The sequence below is a fragment of the Nomascus leucogenys genome, chromosome 22a (assembly GCF_006542625.1).
Source record: "Nomascus leucogenys isolate Asia chromosome 22a, Asia_NLE_v1, whole genome shotgun sequence".
Classification (NCBI taxonomy): Eukaryota; Metazoa; Chordata; class Mammalia; order Primates; family Hylobatidae; genus Nomascus; species Nomascus leucogenys.
The window spans coordinates 72,905,207-72,923,948 of NC_044402.1; the positions used below are offsets into that span (position 1 = coordinate 72,905,207).

The window sequence follows — 18,742 nt, forward strand, 5'->3', positions numbered from 1 at the left end:
GTTACATTTGACTTTTACATGCACTTCAATAATGTAAGACTTACCCTTTTTCTACTTCCTGAGTTGTAAATAATTTTCTGTTGTTGAGGACATAGAAAGACTGGGGTTGTAAAAGAGGAAAGAAAGATGCTCATCTATTTGAGAATCTGTTTGTCTCTGATGGTTTTCTTTTTACCCTGATTAGTGCCTTTTGGACAAAAAGGGTTTAGATGCCTTGAAAGGGGATTGATGAGTCTCTTTTTCCTGAAAGCATGGTAGCTTGACAGAGAAAAACATTTCCTAAGATGACACTTTAAGAAGGTGTGGTGGGAAGAATAAAACAAAATAGGCTTTTACTAAGCTGTATTCTGGACCTTAGAGTGAGAGAGCAGTGAAGTTACACAATTGAAAATAGCATTGCTTGGTGGTTTTCTAAAGCCATATTAACTCCTTTGAGCCATGATGGTAGCATAGCATTTGGTAAATAACAATCACAATGTACAAGTGATAGTTTGCAAACCTGAACTGTTGTGAGCAATTTCCAGATGTCCCATTTTTGTTCCCAAGGGGGAGTTTATTCAGAGGAAGGTCTGATTTATTGGTTGCATTAGAATTTGAAGATATCATGAGTCTTAATCGTTTGTTCTACTAAATGTCTGTTTTACACACACTCCTATCACCACCCCCAGTGGGGCTCCTATTAAGTGTTTAAATGTAGAATTAATTACTGTCTCGAGAAATTGATGCTAGCTCATATTTTTTTATTCAGCTTTATATCCATTGAAATGCCTGAAATAAAACAATATTCCGCCCAGGTGAAACATTTTGAAAATGGCTTAAAGAATGTATGGGCTGGGCGCAGTGGCTCACGTCTATAATCCCAGCACTTTGGGAGGCCGAGGTGGGCGGCTCACAAGGTCAGGAGTTTGAGACAAGCCTGGCCAATATGGTGAAACCCCGTGTCTACTAAAAATAGAAAAATCAGCCAGGCGTGGTGGTTGGCGCCTGTAATCCCAGCTACTCGGGAGGCTGAGGCAGGAGAATTGCTTGAACCTGGGAAGTGAAGGTTGCTGTGAGCCAAGATTGCGCCACTGCACTCCAGTCTGGGCAACAGAGCAAGACTCCGTCTCAAAAAAAAAAAAAAAGAATGTATGCATGTGAATTGGACTGTGGAATTTATAGACTTTAACCTTCTCTATTTGGAAAGTAAAATTCCTACCCAAAAGTTGAGTGATCTTTAAAAAGACTTTACCATCCTAGAGAAAAATGGGCGCATGGGTTGGTTCGATTGTTATGTAGGATTGTGAGAAGTGACCACAGGACTCTTGTCATCGTCAGTTGTAAATATTTGTGGGTATGGGTTCAAACACTAATACATTGAAGAAATGGTGCGGCAGTTCTCCCCCAGATAATACTGTCCTCCATAGTTAATGTTTTCTTTTCATCACTACACAGTTTATTCTTAAAAATGCTTTAAGCACATCTCTCTGTACTTTCATATTTTTCTCTTCTGCTCTGTAGCAAAATCACCAGGACAGCCAATACAAGTGGTTTATGTACCATCCCATCTCTATCACATGGTGTTTGAACTTTTCAAGGTTTGTAAAATAGTATTACATAACCTTTACCAGTACTTTTCTGAGGTTAGGAATCTGCTCTGAAAGCCAAATATTCCACTAGGTTCTCCTATTAAGAAGTGCCATTTCATGTCAGTATCATATCACATTGCTGGAGATCAGCCTTTTATCAACACAGGGAGACACCTCCATGTAGTGGTGAGCTCAGATTATGGAGTCAGAAAGACCTGGGTTTGAATCCCAATTATGGCACTTAATATGTGTGTGACCTTGGGCAAGTCACTCAACCTCTCTGAGCCTCAGTTTCCTTTTCTGTAAAACAAGAGTACTGTCCAGGATTGTTTATGACTATTGGGAATAACATACTAAGTGTCCAGTACAGTGGCAACGTATTACATATAGGTGCTCAATAAAGTTATCTTTACGTTTTTATAAAACAATATTTAGAAGAGTGATTCTCAACTTGCTACCCTCAAAGGACCAGAATTCTTTTTTTGGTCTGGCTTTTCTTGGGAGGGGGAGGTCATTTATATTGACTTACAGGGTTTCTGCTGTTATCTTTGCTCTTTACAACAAATTTTGAAAACCAGTTATGCCAATAATATTGAGAGTATCTTTTTTCCCCGCCAATGATACTTGCTGGTTGACAGGAAAATGGGTGAGGAGTGAGGGGCACAGGTCCTGGTGGGTGAAAATGATTGCCCTCTATCAGAAGCTTGTAGTCTCTCTTTAGTTCTGTTTCATCAGCCAGCAGCAAACTAGAAGAGAGAGGGGGTGGCTTTCAATCTGATAATGTAAAGGAAAAGTGCACTGAAACACACAGAAACTGACCGAATATCTTAGAACAGCACCAGAATGTTCTTTCTTCCAAGACAGCAAAAATGTATTTAATACCTTACAAAATCTTTTTAAAAATATTTATTTTATTTTTTGTAGAGTTGAGGTCTCACTCTGTTACCCAGGCTGCCCTTGAACTCCTGGCCTCAAGCAGTCCTGCCTTGGATTCCCAAAGTGTTGGGATTACAGGCATAAACCACTGCACCTAGCCCCAAAATCTTTTTATCCAAGTGGTTAAACAAGTAGTGATGGGCACTTAAAATATTAACACGAATTTTTTCCTTGAAATTCCAGTGGCATAAAGATCTTGTGCCCCATGATTGAGGCATTCCATATTATATTGTACGTAATGTCAGTAATAATGGCTTTCACCTGGAACCTAATCTTAAACTGCCTTTGGTGGAAATGATGGAATCTCCTCCATAAGGGGACTCAATCGCAGTTGCTGTGCCAGGACCACACACTCTTACTTCCAAATTCAGATGCCTTTTTAGTTACATCTAGTTTGTATCATTTTCTACTGCAATGCTGAATGTCATGATATTGTTTAAGGCTTCTGATATGTTGGCACTGTGTACCCTATTTCCTTTAGAAATTAGTCAAAGCAGCTTTACAATGTCAGTACCCTTAATTTCAAACTAGAGATAAAGGGATTCATTGCTCCATCAAATACGATCATCGCTGTTACTACTATATGAAAAAAATTATTTTCCTTTAAAGAAATTTATGACAGTTTTTTAAATAGTTCTAAAAATAGAGCTGAAACTACATTTTCAAAAATGTTTTGCCCATCATTTACTAAAATTATAAAAGTGTTTGAACAGAGTTTTCTGCTTTAATGCAACTAATTAAAAGTGTTTTGAAGTCTGACTTTGGAAAATATGCAGAATTTAGTTGGAATCTTTAGGTCAGAATATCCTTCAAATCCCCCCCAGATTGACTCCATTAAAAAAAAAAAACTTTAAATGTGGTTATAAGAATTGTGATTCTTTGGCATATTTCCATCAAATTTAAAAACTTCAAATAGTGCATATGTACTTGAAAATTACACTTTCTCTTTTCTAAAAAGCTGTATTTTTAATACAACCCTAATATATTTCAGAATGCAATGAGAGCCACTATGGAACACCATGCCAACAGAGGTGTTTATCCCCCTATTCAAGTTCATGTCACGCTGGGTAATGAGGATTTGACTGTGAAGGTAAATGTGTTTGGTGGGTTTTTTTTTTTTTTTAATTGATGTACAGACATGCAAAGGTAATCATACGCATAATTTCTAAAAGACATAATGTACTCTCAGGGGAAAAGAATCTTGTCTGTAATAGATAATAAGCATATTGCTTCATTGAGCTGGTGAATTATAGTTATCCCTTGAGTCTTTTCTATGCAGGTCCCCCGTCAAGGTGATTCAAATTAAAATAAATCTTGGAGACAGACAATTCATCATTAATATCTCTTTGATAAGTAAGGTCTAAAATTTTTGGGTAGTTGCAGTATTATGGAGATAGTATTTAATATATAATTTAAAAAATTTTAAAACAATGCTTTTTAGTCTACTTTGTTTCGTTTGATTCAATGACGTAGGTAATTTTATCCTCCCTTACACAGGTGAGGAGACTAAGACACAGTGATTAGCTCAGGATCACACAGGGCAGAAATGCTATGGGACATGATATCCAGTCTTCTGTCCCCAGTGCTAGGCCTTTTCTATTACATTGTTCAGGTGGCTCAGTTTCTTCTTTTACATTTTATTAAAAATTGTTTTCTGTCACCCAGGCTGGAGTGCGGTGGTGTGATCATTGCTCACTGTGACCTGGAACTCCTGGGCTCAAGCGATCCTCCTCCCATAGCTTCCAGAGTAACTGGGACTGCAGGCTGTAGGCATGCAAGCCTGGCTAATTAAAAGAATTTTTTGGGAGGTAGAGACTAGGTCTCACTTTGTTGCACAGGCTGATCTCAAAACCCCTGGCCTCAAGTGATCCTCCCACCTTGGCCTCCCAAAGCACTAGTATTACAGGTGTGAGCCACTGTGCCTGGCCCCAGTTTAAGAGTATGATAGTGTTTTTCTTTTTTAATAATCATTTAAAAATTTATATTAAAGTAATAAATGCAGAGACTATAAAAATTCAAATGTATCAGTTCCTGGCCCTTTGTGGGCCTCATTATTCAGAGATTCTTAGTCTTTCTTTCTTTTTTTTTTTTTTTTTTTTTTTTTTGAGATGGAGTCTTGCTCTGTCGCCCCAGGGTGGAATGCGATAGTGTGATCTCAGCCCACTGTAACCTCTGCCTCCCGAGTTCAGGCGATTCTCCTGCCTCAGCCTCCTGAGTAGCTGGGATGACAGGCACCCGCCACTCCACCTAGCTAATTTTTTGTGTTTTAGTAAAGACAGGGTTTCACCATATTGGCCAGGCTGGTCTCGAACTCCTGACCTCGTGTTATCCGCCTGCCTCGGCCTCCCAAAGTGCTGGGATTACAGGCATGAGCTAGTGCGCCTGGCCTAATGTTTACATTTTAAACAGTAAATATTACCTTTCTGTTGTAGTAGTTGAGGAGTTAGCTCTCTTTAATAGAGCACCTGCTCCCCTCCCCTCCCCTAGCCCAAGGGCCACTTTCCCTATACTATTATCCCAATATTTAAGTTTGTATATGAAATTCGAAGTTGAGAATAATCATCTTGCAAAATTTTGAAGGCATCCATTGTTCCTTTTTTAAAAAAGGTACAATTCAGTGGAATTCATAAAGTTATTCAAGTATTGCCACTGTCTCATTTTAGAACATTTTCATCAGTCCTAAGAAAAAACACAAGTACTCCGTCAGGCACAGCGGCTCATGCCTGTAATCCCAGCACTTTAGGAGGCCAAGTCGGGCAGATTGCCTGAGGTAAGGCGTTTAAGACTAACCTGACCAACATGGTGAAACCCCATCTCTACAAAAAATACAAAAAATTAGCTGGGCGTGGTGGCAGGTGCCTGTAATCCCAGCTATTCGGGAGGCTGAGGCAAGAGAATCGCTTGAACCCAGGAGCAAAGGTTGCAGTGAGCTGAGATAGCACCACTGCACTCCAGCCTGGGTGACAGATCGAGACTCCGTCTGAAAAAAAGGAAAATACCCAGTACCTGTGAAGTCACTTCCCATTTTTCTGTCTTCTAGCACTTGGCAACCACTGATCTATTTTCCGTTTGTGTTTTTCTCTTTCTGGGCATTTGATATAAATTTAATCGTGCAGTATGTGGTCTTTTGTTACTGACTTCTTTCACTTAGTATGTTATAGTATGCATTTGTACTTCGTTCCTTTTTATGACCGAATGATATTCTGTTAAATGGATATAACACCTTTGGGTTATCCATTCATTGGTTGATAGACATTTGGTTTGTTTCTATTTTTTGGTTATTATAAATAATACGGCTATGAACGTTTGTGTACAAATTATTGTGTGAACATGTGTTTCAGTTATCTTATGTATATACCTAGGAATTGAATTGCTGAATCATAGGAAACTCTGTTTAACTTGAGAAGCTGCCAAACTGTTTTCCAAAGGACCTGCACCATTTTGCATTCTCATCAACAGTGTGTAAAGGTTCCTGTTTTTCCTCGTCCTTGTCAACAATTGTAGTCTGTCTTTTTTATTGTAGACATTATTGTGAGTGTGAAGTGGTATCTCATTGTGGTTTTTATTTGCATTTGTCTAATGACTGTGATGTTGAGCATCTTTTCATTTGCTGATTGGCCATTTGTGTATCTTTGAAGAAATGTAGATTAAGATCCTTTTTTCAGTTTTAAAATTGGCTATTTGTCTTTTATTGTTGAGTTGTAAGGGTTCTCTCTCTTATGTATATGTGTATATAGGGATTCTATGTGTGTGTCTATATATATATATACACACCCTATATATATTCTATTTGTGTGTATATATTCTATGTGTGTGTGTGTATATATATGTATATATACACCCCTATATATATATAGGGGTTACTAGTCCCTGATGAGATGTATGATTTGCATGTATATTCTCCCATTCCGTGGGTTCTTTTCACTTTCTTGATAGTGTCCTTTGAAGTACAAAGTTGTGTTTTTTTGTTTTTTGCTTTTTTAAATAGAGATGGGGTCTCGCTATGTTGTCCAGGCTGGTCTTGAACTTCTGAACTTAAGCAGTCCTCCCACCTTGGCCTCCAACAGTACTGGGATTACAGGTGTGAGCCACCACACCCAGCGAAAATTTTTAGTTTTGAAAATTTTCAATTTTTATTCACATTGCATGTGATTTCAGCTTTATGTCTAAGAAACCATTGCCTACTCCAAAGTCTTGACAATTTATGCCAATGTTTCTAAGAGTTTTATAGTTTTAGGTTTTACATATAGGTCTTTGATCCATTTTGAGTTAATTTTTGTACATGGTTTGAGGTAGAGGTTCATCTTCATTCTTTTGCATGTGGATATCCAGTTGTCCCAGTACCATTTGTGAAAAACCTATTCTTTCCCCATTCAGTTGCCCTGTCACCCTTGTCAAAAATCAATTGCTCATAAATGTATGGGGTTTATTTCTGGATTCTCAGTTCTATTTCATTGATGTGTGTATCTCTTGTTATGCAAGTACTTAATGCCTGTCTCAATGATTGTAGCTTTAATTGCAAGTGTGAGTCCTACAACTTCTTTTTCAAGATTATTTTGGCCATTATGGGTTCTTGCATTTCCATGGGTTTTAGGATCAGCTTGTCAATTTCTGCAAAAAACAATGCCAGCTAGAATTTTGATGGGCATCATTTGGGAAGTGTTGCCATCTTAGAGTTAACAATATTAACTCTTCTAATTCATGAACACAAGACATCTTTACACTTAATAACACAGGGCATCTTTATAGGTCTTCTTTGCTTTCAATAATGTTTTGTGGCTTTTAGTGTACAAGTCTTGGACTTTTAAATGTATTCCTAAGTATTATTTTTGATGCTATTGTAATGGAATTGTTCTCTTAATTCCATTTTTTGGATTGCTTATTATATCCTAGTGGATAGGAATATAACTGATTTTTTTGTACTGATCTTGTATCCTGCATCCTTGCCAGATGTCTTTATTAGCGCTAGTAAATTTTTGTGGATTACTTAGAATTTTCTATATAAATGATCATGTCTCTGCAAAAAGATGTAAGTGTGGCTAGAACCTCTAGTACAATGTTGAATAGAAGTGCTGACAGGAGACATCCTTGTCTTTTTTCTGATACTAAGGGGGAGAACTTTTTGTCTTTCACTATTAAGTATGATGTTAGCTCTGATTTTTTTCATAGATACCCTTTATCAGATTGAGGAAGTTTGCCTGTATTCTTAGTTTGAGTGTTTTTATCATGAAAGGATGTTCAATTTTGTCAAGTGCTTTTTCTGTGAAGATTAAAATGATTGTGTGGTTTGTTCTTTGTTCTATTAAGTAGTGTATTACGTTGCTTTTTCTGTATCAAACCAACCTTGCATTCTTGGGATAAGTCTCAATTTTTTTATGGTTTATGTTGTTTTGTTGAGGATTTTTACATTGATGTTCATAAGGTATGTTTATTGGTCTGTAGTTTCTTGTGATGTGTTTGGTTTTAGTATCAGGATGACACTGGCTTTATAGAATGAGTAGGGAATTTCCCTCTCTTTCTATATTTTGGAAGAGTTTTTGAAGGATTGGTATTCTTTCAATGTTTGGTAGAACACAACAGTGAAGACTTCTGGGCCTGAGCTTGTCTTTGTGGGAAGACTGTTGATTACTAGTTCAATCTCTATTTGTTATATATTCAGATTTATGGTTAGATATTTATAAATATAAATAATAGGTCAGGCACGGTGGCTTAACTCTTGTAACCTCAGCACTTTGGGAAGCCGAGGCAGGTGGATCACCTGAGGTCAGGAGTTTGAGACTAGCCTGGCCAACATGGCAAAACTCCATCTCTACTAAAAATACAAAAATTAGCCAGGCACGGTGGTGTGTGCCTGTAATCCCAGCTACTCGAGAGGCTGAGGCAGGAGAATCACTTGAATCTGGGAGGCAGAGGTTGCAGTAAGCTGAGATTGTGCCATTGCACTCTAGCCTGGGTGGCAGATCAAGACTCTGTCTCAAATAATAATTAAATAAATAAATATAAATAATACATTTGATATCTATTCAGATTGTCCATTTCTTCCTGAGCTCCTGAGCTGTGTCTATAGTTTGTGTGTGTTTTTTTGTTTGTTTGTTTTTTGAGACAGAGTCTCGCTCTGTCGCCCAGGCTGGAGTGCAGTGGCAGGATCTCAGCTCACTACAAGCTCTGCCTCCCAAGTTCACGCCATTCTCCTGCCTCAGCCTCTCGAGTAGCTAGGACTACAGGCGCCTGCCACCACGCCTGGCTAATTTTTTTATTTTTAGTAGAGACGGGGTTTCACCGTGTTAGCCAGGATGGTCTCGATCTCCTGACCTCGTGATCCGCCTGCCTTGGCCTCCCCAAAGTGCTGGGATTACAGGCATGAGCCACCACGCCCAGCCTATAGTTTGTGTTTTTATAGGAATTTGTCCATTTCATTTAAGTTACCTAATTATTACACACAATTGTTCATAGTATTCCCTAATAATCCTTTTTATTTTTGTAAGATTGGCAGTGATGTCCCCACTTTCATTCCTGGTTTTATAAATTTGAGTCTTCTTTTTTTTTTTCTTGGTCAATATAGCTAAGTATCAATTTTGTTAATCTTTCTAAAGAACCAATTTTTTATTTCATTGATTTTCTCCATTTTTCTATTCTGTATTTCATTAATTACACTCTGGGCTTTATTATAATTTCCTTCCTTCTGCTTGCTTTGGTGTTACTTTGCTCCTGTTTTTCTAGTTTCTTAAGGTGAAAGTTTTGGTTATTCATTTGGGACATTTTACAACTATAAATTTTACTCTAAGCACTGCTTTATCTATATCTTACAAGTTTTTAATGTTTTCATTTTCATTCATCTCAAAGTATTTTCTAGTTTCCTTTTGGATTTTTTCCATTGGTTAATAGGATTGTGTTGTTTAATTGCCACATACTTGTGAATTTCCCATGTTTTCTCTTAATCATTTAAATTTCATTCTGTTGTGATTGGAAACATACTTTGTATGATTTCAAGTATACATCTATTGAGATTTGTTTTATGGCCTAACATAGGGTCTGTCCTGGAGAATGTTCCATGTGTACTTGAGAAAAGTGTGCATTCTGCTGTTGTTGAATGTTCTACAGATAGCTATTAGGTTTAGTTGGTTTGCCGTGTTGTACAAGCTTGTCTTTCCTTGTTGATCTTGTAATTGTTATATCCATTGTTGAAAGTGGAGTAATGAAGTCATCTCCAATTATTGTTGAATTGTCTATTTCTCCCTTCAGTTCTATCAGTTTTGCTTCATGTATTTTGGAGCTTTGTTGAGTAGATACATGTTTTTAATTATTTTATCTTTTTTGTGTATTAACCTTATATCATTAAAAAATGTACTATTTTGTCTCGTAACAATTTTTGTTTTAAAGTATATTTTGTTTGAAGTTAGTGTAACCATCCCAACTCTTTTTGTTTCTGTTTTCATAGTGTATCTTTCCAGACTCTTACTTTAAACCTCTTTCTGCCTTTCAGTCTAAAATGTGTCTCTTTATAGCATATAGTTAGAATTTAAAACCATTCTGCCAATGTCCACCTTTTAATTGGAATGTTCAGATCAATTACATTTAGTGTAATTACTATTAATGTAATTAACAGTAATTTTGGTTTATGTTTGCCATTTTGTCTTCAATATATGTCATATCGTTTTTTATTATTTCTCCATTATCACTGTCTTTTGTTAAAATGATATTTTGTATTATATCATTTTAATTTCGTTCTTGTTTTTGTTACTATATTTCTTTGAGTTTTTAAAGTAATTATCCTTGGGGATTACAATTAACACCTTAATTTATAATCTAGTTCAGATTAATACCAATTTGCTTTCAATAGTATACACTGACTTTTGTCCTAAATAGGCCTTTTCCCCTCCCAACCCATCCTTTGTGCTGTTATTGTCATATAACATACATTTTTGTACATTGTGTGCCTGTCTACAGAGATTTATAATTATTGTTCTATTCAATTGTCTTTTAAATCAGATAGGACACAAAAAGAGTTACAAACAAAATATATACTCATATTATCCTTTATATTTACTTTTGTAATAACTTTTACTGGCACTGTTTATTTCTAAACGTGGATTCAATGTATTGTCTAATATCCGTTTGTTTCAGCCTGAAGGATTCCCTTTGGTATTTCTTGATAGCCCATGTCTGTCAGTGATGATCTCTCTCAGTTTTTGCTTATCTGGAAATGTCTTAATTTCTCCTTCATTTTTGAAGGATAGTTTTGCTGGTTATAGAATTCTTGTTGATAGTCTTTTTCTTTTAGCACTTTGGAGTATGTTATCTCACTGCCTTCCAGCCTCCATGGTTTGGATGAGAAATCAGCTGTTACAATCTTATTGAATATTGCCCATATGTGATGAGTCATTTCTCTTTCTGTTTCTGACTGGATAATTTCAGTTGACCTGTCTTCACTATCACTGATTCTTTTCTTTCACATGCTCAAACATGCTGCTGAAACCCTCTAGTGAAATTTTCATTTCATTTATTTTTCATTTCATTTATTGTACTTCTTAATTCCAGAATTTCAACTTAGTTCTCTTATATAATATCTATCCTGTTTTTTCACCTTTGCTAAATCTTGATGCATATCATTTTTATTGCCCTATATTTTATTATTGTAACATTTAAAATTTTATATTTTGAGACATCCTCATACTTTAGTTCTTTAGTGTTTGTTTACGGAGTCTGAGTTTACTGACTCAGGTATAGTTTATTGACTGATTTTTCCTTGCCTGTGTATGGGCAATACTTTTTTGTTTTTTTCATATCTTGTTATTTTTGTAGAAAACTGGACATTTAAAATAATATATTTTGACAGCTCTGGAGATCAGATACTGCCCTCTCCCCAGGGTTGTTTTTGTTGTTGTTTCGTAATTTTTTTTTTTTTGGAGTTAATTCTTTTAAGTTTGAATTCTTTGTTGTGTGTGGCCTTTGAAGTCTCTGCTCGTTTAGCTAAGTGGTCAGCTAATGACTGGAATGAGATTTCCTCAAATACCTGGAATCAGTAAGTTTCCCAGTCTTTGCCAAGGGACTCTGTGTGTGTATAGAAGTGTTTAGGAGAGTATCTTCAACACTCAGCCAGGCAGTTGACAACTGTGCCTTAACCTTTAGGTCCTGCTCGCATAGAGCAGTTAGGGCCTTCTCATGTCTTTCCTGAGCATGACCCTGGGCATGAGTATGGCCTTCCAGATTCCTAGGAGATAGCTGAGTTTTTCAAGCCCCTATGGCTATCTCATTCCCTAGACCTTCCTGTTAAGCTTTTTGGTTAGCCTTATTGTTTGCCCTAGCTGTTGTCCAGTTCCTCCTGCAGCCCTCAAATTAATCAGTTACTTCTAATTGTTTTTGACAGATGTTTCCAGGGATGGGGGTGGGGTGCAAGACTTTTGTACTGGGGAGCTCAGAGTCAGGTCAAATAAATACAGTCTTAGCGGCTACCAGGCTGCTGGTTTCACTCTGATTGCATATTGATTGGAGGGAGGGGGAGCAGATGGGAGCAAGTTAAAATGCTTACTGTTCTTATAGGGATTCAGTTGTTTTACTTGAATAAATGTTCCCCAGATTGCTGCATACCTTTAGTTAATTTCCAGAATTCTGTCAAAGTTGATTCTTCATGATTTTTGCACTGCCCCCCAGCCTTTTTTTTTTGGTGCTTTGATAGACTTTTGCAGGTTCTTTCTCTCCTATTTTTGCTGATGTCACTCCTGCTGTTCTTTTTGAGAAGACAACATTTATTACAATTCCTCTTCCTTTTTATGTGACCAGTTTTAGTTGTCTACTTTTGTTTAACTGGAGTTTCTAACTTTTTTTTTTAAGCTGTGTTCTGAAGTTTCAGTGATGTGACTTGGTGTGAGCCTTTTCTTACTTATTGGGCTGTGGTCTTTGAACTTCCCATTATTTTCTTGATATTTTCCTTTTCACTGTGTGTTTAGTCTCTTTCTGATAGTAATATTAGGAGGATGTTGGGCTTCATGACATCATACCCTGTTTTTTATCTTTTTTCTCCTGTTTTTTGTCGCTTCAACTTTTTATTCTATTCTGTGAGATTTCCTTGACTTCAGATTCCCAGCCCTTCTATTCAACTTTTATTTCCATTATCTTACAAATTTCCAAGAACCCTTATTTTTAAAATTAATCCCTTTTTAGAATTCTGCTCTAGTTTTATTTTATTGCTCTGAGGATATCCATGTTTTTTTTTTTTTTTTAATTAAGTTGCCTCTGCACCCTGCATTGTCCATTTCCTGAGTTTCCTTTTGTCTGTTTCTCTCTTGTTTGTTCATTTTAAAGAGGTAGGCACAAATAAGTCGATAAATGGCAGTGCCATCTGTTTGCTGTAAAAACAATATGAATGTATCACTTTTTTTTTTTTTAGCTCAGATGCTAATGTGTGTCTATTTTTCGGTTAGTTATGTGTCAGCTACTTGCCCATTAAGGTTTACAGTCAAGAAAAGACCCATTGGTCTTCTGGTTTGGGGTTTAAGTTGTGCTGCAGCATGTTCTTTTTTGTACCTTTTTCTGCTTCTATTAGAAGTGCTTTATTTAGCATTTTGGTCTGCAGCTGCTTTCTATTGCTATTACCCGTCATTGCATGGATCCAGGTTTACTGAGTTCTTAGACTCTCAGAAGAGATTACTTCTGTGCTGGTGGATGGGCTTCGCTTAGGGAATCCGTCTTTATGATGTAAAGAAAAATTCGTAATGACCCAGCAATCCCACTCCTATGTCTATACCTCAAAGGATTGAGAATATTTAGGCAAAAACTTACACACAAATACTCATAGTGGCACTATTCACAATAGCGTACAGGTAGAAACAACCCAAATATCTATCAGCTAATGAATAGATAAATAAAATGTGGTATGTCCATACAGTGGAATGTTATTTGGCCACGAAAGGAATGAAATACTGATATATGCTACAAACTGGTTGTTATAACATTGAAGACATTATGCTAAGTGAAAGAAGCCAGTCACAAAAGGCCACATATTATATGATTTTATTTACATGAAATGTCCAGAATAGGCAAATATATAGGGACAGAAAGTAGATTAGTGGTTGCCTAGGGACGTAACCACTAAAGGAGCTAGGGTTTCTTTTGGAGGTGATGAAAATATTCTAAAATTGACTGTGGTAATGGTTGCACATATCTATGAATATATTAAAAACCAATTATATACTTTAAGTGCATTAATTACATGGTACGTAAATTATTTTTATCTTTTTTGAGATGGAGTCTCCCTCTGTTGCCCAGGCTGGAGTGCGATGGCATGATCTCAGCTCACTGCAGGCTCTGCCTCCCAGGTTCAAGCGATTCTCCTGCCTCAGCCTCCCTAGTAGCTGGGACTACAGGTGCCTGCTACCACACCTGGCTAATTCTTGTATTTTTAGTAGAGATGGGGTTTCGCCATGTTGGCCAGGCTGGTCTCGAGCTGCTGACCTCAAGTGATCAATCTGCCTCTGCCTCCCAAAGTGCTGGGATTACAGGCATGAGCCACTGAGTCCAGCCTGCTCTGTAAATTATATCTGAATAAAGCTGTTTAAAATAAAATAGGCTTGTAAAGGTCTCAAAAAGAGTGTTCTAGAAGCCTGCTATGTTAATTATATTTGAATAAAGCTGTTTAAAATAAAATAGAAAGGCTTGTAAAGGTCTCAAAAAGACTGTTTTAGAAGTCCTGTCTGTATTAGGCTCTGCCTTCACCTGTTGTTTCTGTTCCTCACATCCAAGGTCACATGAAGGCATTTCCTCTTGCAGCCTCTCTTTACATGTTAAATTCTTGCTTTTTCTTCAGTCGAGCTTTGATCCCCATTACTTACCCTAGACTTTCAGAATCAAGGCTTGGTTTTTTTCTTTCCCATTTTTTTTTAGCTTGTTCAAATTATTGATATTTTTTACCTTTTATCCTCCTGCTAAAAATCCTATACAAAAGTTGTTGTTTCTGTCTTACAGCCCTAGCTGCTCTTTCAATTCTGTGTTTAGTATATAATCTATAAATAACCTATGTGTTATAGCCACATGTCTTTTGTTTTGTTTTTTTATAGACGGAGTGTTATTCTCTCACCCAGGCTGGAATGCAGTGGCAGAATCTCGGCTCGCAGCGACCTCTCTTTCCCGGGTTCAAGCAGTTTTCCTGTCTCAGCCTCCCGAGTAGTGGGGATTACAGGCGCGTGCCACCACACCTGACTAATTTTTGTATTTTTAGTAGAGACGGAGTTTCACCATGTTGGCCAGGCTGGTCTTGAACTCCTGACCTCAAGTGATCTGCCCACCTCAGCCACCCAAAGTGCTGGGATTACAGGTGTGAGCCACAGTGCCCAGCCTACATGTCATTTAAATTAAAACTTAAATGTCTTGGTTCATTTATTGTTGATGATTTTACAAACTTAACAGTGAAAACGCTGTTGGCTAAGAAACTTTAGGAGCTCCAGGTGAATACAGGGAATGTCCTGGCTTTAGAGCTGTCATCTAGTCAGTAGTGGTTCATCTGGGCCTAGAGTTCACATGAATTAACCTAGGGAGCCTAGTATTACCGGGAACAGGAAGTTAGGGGTGGCAGCTCTTGGTTAGATGACATTGACAAGTGGTGCTTTTGTGCACTGAAAAGAAAACTTTAAAAATAATGGGCAAACTTCTCTTCCTTGGCCTTCCTGTTGACATTACTTATCTCTTATTATCTTAATAAGGTTTCGTGTTAGTTTTCACATCTCTCTTTCAATACATTTGTCATCAAAGGTGCCATTCTTCTTGCCTTGAATATATACAGATTAAATATCTGTCTCTCCATTATTCCCTCCCTCCCTTTTCCTGAAGAACTTGGATCCTCCAATAATCTATTACTGCTCTTTTGGAAACTCTTTTGCCTACTTTAAAATCCACTGGCTCCAGTTTATTGTATTGTTGGCTGCAAACAAAGTACTACTTTGACTGTAGTTTCTAACTCTATGCCTGTGGCTTAGTTTGCCCTTTACCTCTAGCGAGATAATGCTTCTCACATCCTCTCTGTCCTGTCTGCTTAGCCCCTCTTATTCTCCCATGCAGCCTGAGGCTGGAAATGACCTATTTTGTACTTGCCAGGTTGTTGTTACAGTCTCCCTGGCCAAAAGGTTAAGGAAAACCAGGAAGTATTTACTCAAGTCTGCCTTTTTATCTCAGTGTCTATTCTAATATGTTCTTTACTCCCTTCATGTATTTATAGAATACACATACTTCTTATTCATGTTACTAGCAAATGTGCAGCAGAGCATTGAATTAAAGGATGAATAATTAAGAAATTGATGGATTTCTCAAAATACCCAGAGTTCTTTATTCATCTTACTAAAATAAATTGCTTTACAGGGCCAAGAGCAATTTCAAGCATAATGCTACATAAAAGTTTTTTGTTTTTTTTTTTTTAACTGAGCAGAGTCTCGCTCTGTCACCCAGGCTAGAGTGCAGTGGCGCAACCTTGGCTCACTGCAACATCCTCCTGGATTCAAGAGGTTCTTGTGCCTCAGCCTCCCGAGTAGCTGAGACTACAGGCGTGCACCATGAGGCCTGGCTAATTTTTGTATTTTTAGTAGAGACAGGGTTTTGCCATGTTGGCCAGGCTGGTATCGAACTGCTGACCTCAAGTGATTCGCCCGCCTTAGCCTCCCAAAGTGCTGGGTTTATAGGTGTAAGCCACCATACCGAGCCACAAGTTCCTAGTAAAGTCCTTGTATACTTTATTATTGATGGTGTAATTACTTAATTTTAGATGTATTAGAGGCAGATCTTTCAATGGCATTTCAAGGCAGTTTTTTTAGTTACAAAAATCAAAATATCTACATAATTACCATTATAAAGGTAATATACATATACTGTAAAAATTTTTAAATATATAAAAACTCAACTATAAGCCATTCAGCCTATTGACTTTTAATACATATTATTCAGTACTATTTTAATCTATATATACATAAATTAAAAGCAGATTTCTTTGTATATGACAACTATATTATAGGCAGTGAAATCAATTCAGATTCTGTGACAAAGGAAAATGGCTGTGTAGATTAGAATACAAGCTGGATAGTAGCTAGGAAAATAAGTCCATGTTAACTTTGAAGGAAAAGAAAAATTATACGTAAATAGCTAAATTTGATTTGCCATACTGTTTATTTGAGTTGAAAAATGATATAAAAATGTAAAGACCTACATGCCTTACGAACACATCAGAAAGTTTTCTGGGGTTCTAGGCTGTAAAATTGCTTGTAGATGCAAACACAAAGTAGCGCTTCTTTTTCTCCCTGAAAATGAAAATTATACTGTTTTTTTCCTGTTAAAGTAATTGTGAAGAAAATTCAGAAACTGAAAACCCCAAACAAGAAGAGAAAATTACTCATTCTACAGACAATAAAATTGGATATCATTTCAGACCTTTTTATAATAGAATTTTTACAGAGTATTATAAATGCTTCTTTGTAACTATTTTTGCTGCTTAACAATATCTCTTATGCCAGTATATAGAGTTCTATATAATATCTAATTAATGGTTAACAATATTCTATTTTAGAATGTACTTTCTTTTACTTAACTAATCCCCTGTTTAGGTTGTTTACTTTTAGGTATTCTTCACCAAGCTGTGATGGATGTTCTTATATATACTTTGCATGCTTTTCTGCTTATTTTCTTAGGATAAATTTCTGGAAGTGACATTGTTGTGTGAAAGGTACATGCATTTTTTTTTTTTTAATAGAGGCAGGGTTTTATTCTGTCACCCAGGTTGGAGTACAGTGGTGAGATCATAGCTCACTACAGCCTCGAACTCCTGGGCTGAAGTGATCCTTCTGCCTCAGCCTCCCAAGTAGTTGGGATTACAGGCGTGCACTACCACATCTGGCTAATTTTAAATTTTTTTTTTTTTTTTTTTGTAGAGACAGAGTCTCACTATATTGCCCAGGCTGGTCTGGAACTGCTGGGCCCAAGTGATCCCCCTTTTATGGCCTCCCAAAGTGTTGGGATTATATGAGCCACCACACCCACCCAATATATGCATTTCTTTTTTTGTTTGTTTTTGTTGTTTTAATTTAGAGACAGTGGCTCACTCTGTCACCCAGGCTGAAGTACAGTGGTGCAGTCATAGCTCACTATAGCCTCCACCTCCTGGGCTCAAGTGATACTCCTTCCTCAGCCTCCCAAGTAGCTGGGATCACAATTGTATGCCACCATGCCCAGCTAATTTTAGAAAATTTTTTGTAGCTATGGGGTCTTACTCTGTTGTGCAGGCTGATCTCAAACTCCTGGCTTCAAGTGATTCTCTTGTCTCAGTCTCCCAAAGTGTTGAGATTATAAGCGTGAATCACCAAGCCCAGCCTAGTACATGCATTTTTAATTTTTTTTTTTTTTTTTTTTGGAGAAGGAGTCTTGCTCTGTCACCCAGGCTGGAGAGCAGTGGTACGATCTTGGCTCATTGTAACCTCCATCTCCTGGGTTCAAGCAGTTGTTCTGCCTCAGCCTCCCAAGTAGCTGGGACTACAGGCATGTGCCACCACACCTGTCTAATTGTTATATTTTTAGTAGAGATGGGGTTTTGCTCTGTCGGCCAAACTGGTCTTGAACTCCTGACCTCAAGTGATTCAACCACTTCTGCCTCCCAAAGTGCTGAGATTACAGGTGTGCATGTTTAATTTGCTTCTAGTCACCACACTGCCCACCAGAAAGGAATAACAGATTTATAGTTACATTCAAGGTAGGGTTAACTTGTGCCCAGTTCTGTGCTATAATGCACTGTTAATGAGACTCCTGGAAATATACAAAGCCACAGCAGTATTATGATGGAGTTTATGTATTAGAGTTTCACATATTAGAGGAGTTGGGTTGGGTTCAACAGTGCGGGAAATGCTTATATTGGCAACTTGGATTGTGTTGTATTCATTTTCAAAAGCAGCACTCAGGCTGGGCGCGGTGGCTCATGCATGTAATCCCAGCACTTTGGGAGGCCAAGGCGGGCAGATCATGAGGTCAGGAGAACGAGACCATCCTGGCTAACATGGTGAAACCCCGCCTCTACTAAAAAAAATTAGCCGGGCTTGGTGGCGGGCGCCTGTAGTCCTAGCTACTTGGGAGGCTGAGGGAGGAGAATGGCATGAAGCCCGGAAGCAGAGGTTGCAGTGAGCTGAGATCGCACCACTGCACTCCAGCCTGGGCGACAAAGCGAGACTGTCTCAAAAAAAAAAAAAAAAAAAAAACAGACGCTCTCCCACCAGCAG

General features: G+C 37.6%; 1 protein-coding gene across 5 annotated transcripts in view; it reads left to right on the plus strand.

Annotated features, from left to right (window-relative positions):
* The window catches only part of PDK1 (pyruvate dehydrogenase kinase 1), a 119,575-nt gene that overhangs the window by 11,258 nt on the left and 89,575 nt on the right, over window positions 1-18,742 (plus strand). For all 5 annotated transcript variants that reach the window (XR_004028042.1, XR_004028041.1, XR_001114329.2 and 2 more), the window contains 2 exons: window positions 1,501-1,577; window positions 3,496-3,594. Coding sequence is in view for 2 of the 5 variants with exons in the window: in XM_003253717.3 (XP_003253765.1) it covers window positions 1,501-1,577; window positions 3,496-3,594 (176 nt within the window). In the remaining 3 variants the exon portion in view is untranslated. The remainder of the gene's footprint in view (window positions 1-1,500; window positions 1,578-3,495; window positions 3,595-18,742) is intronic.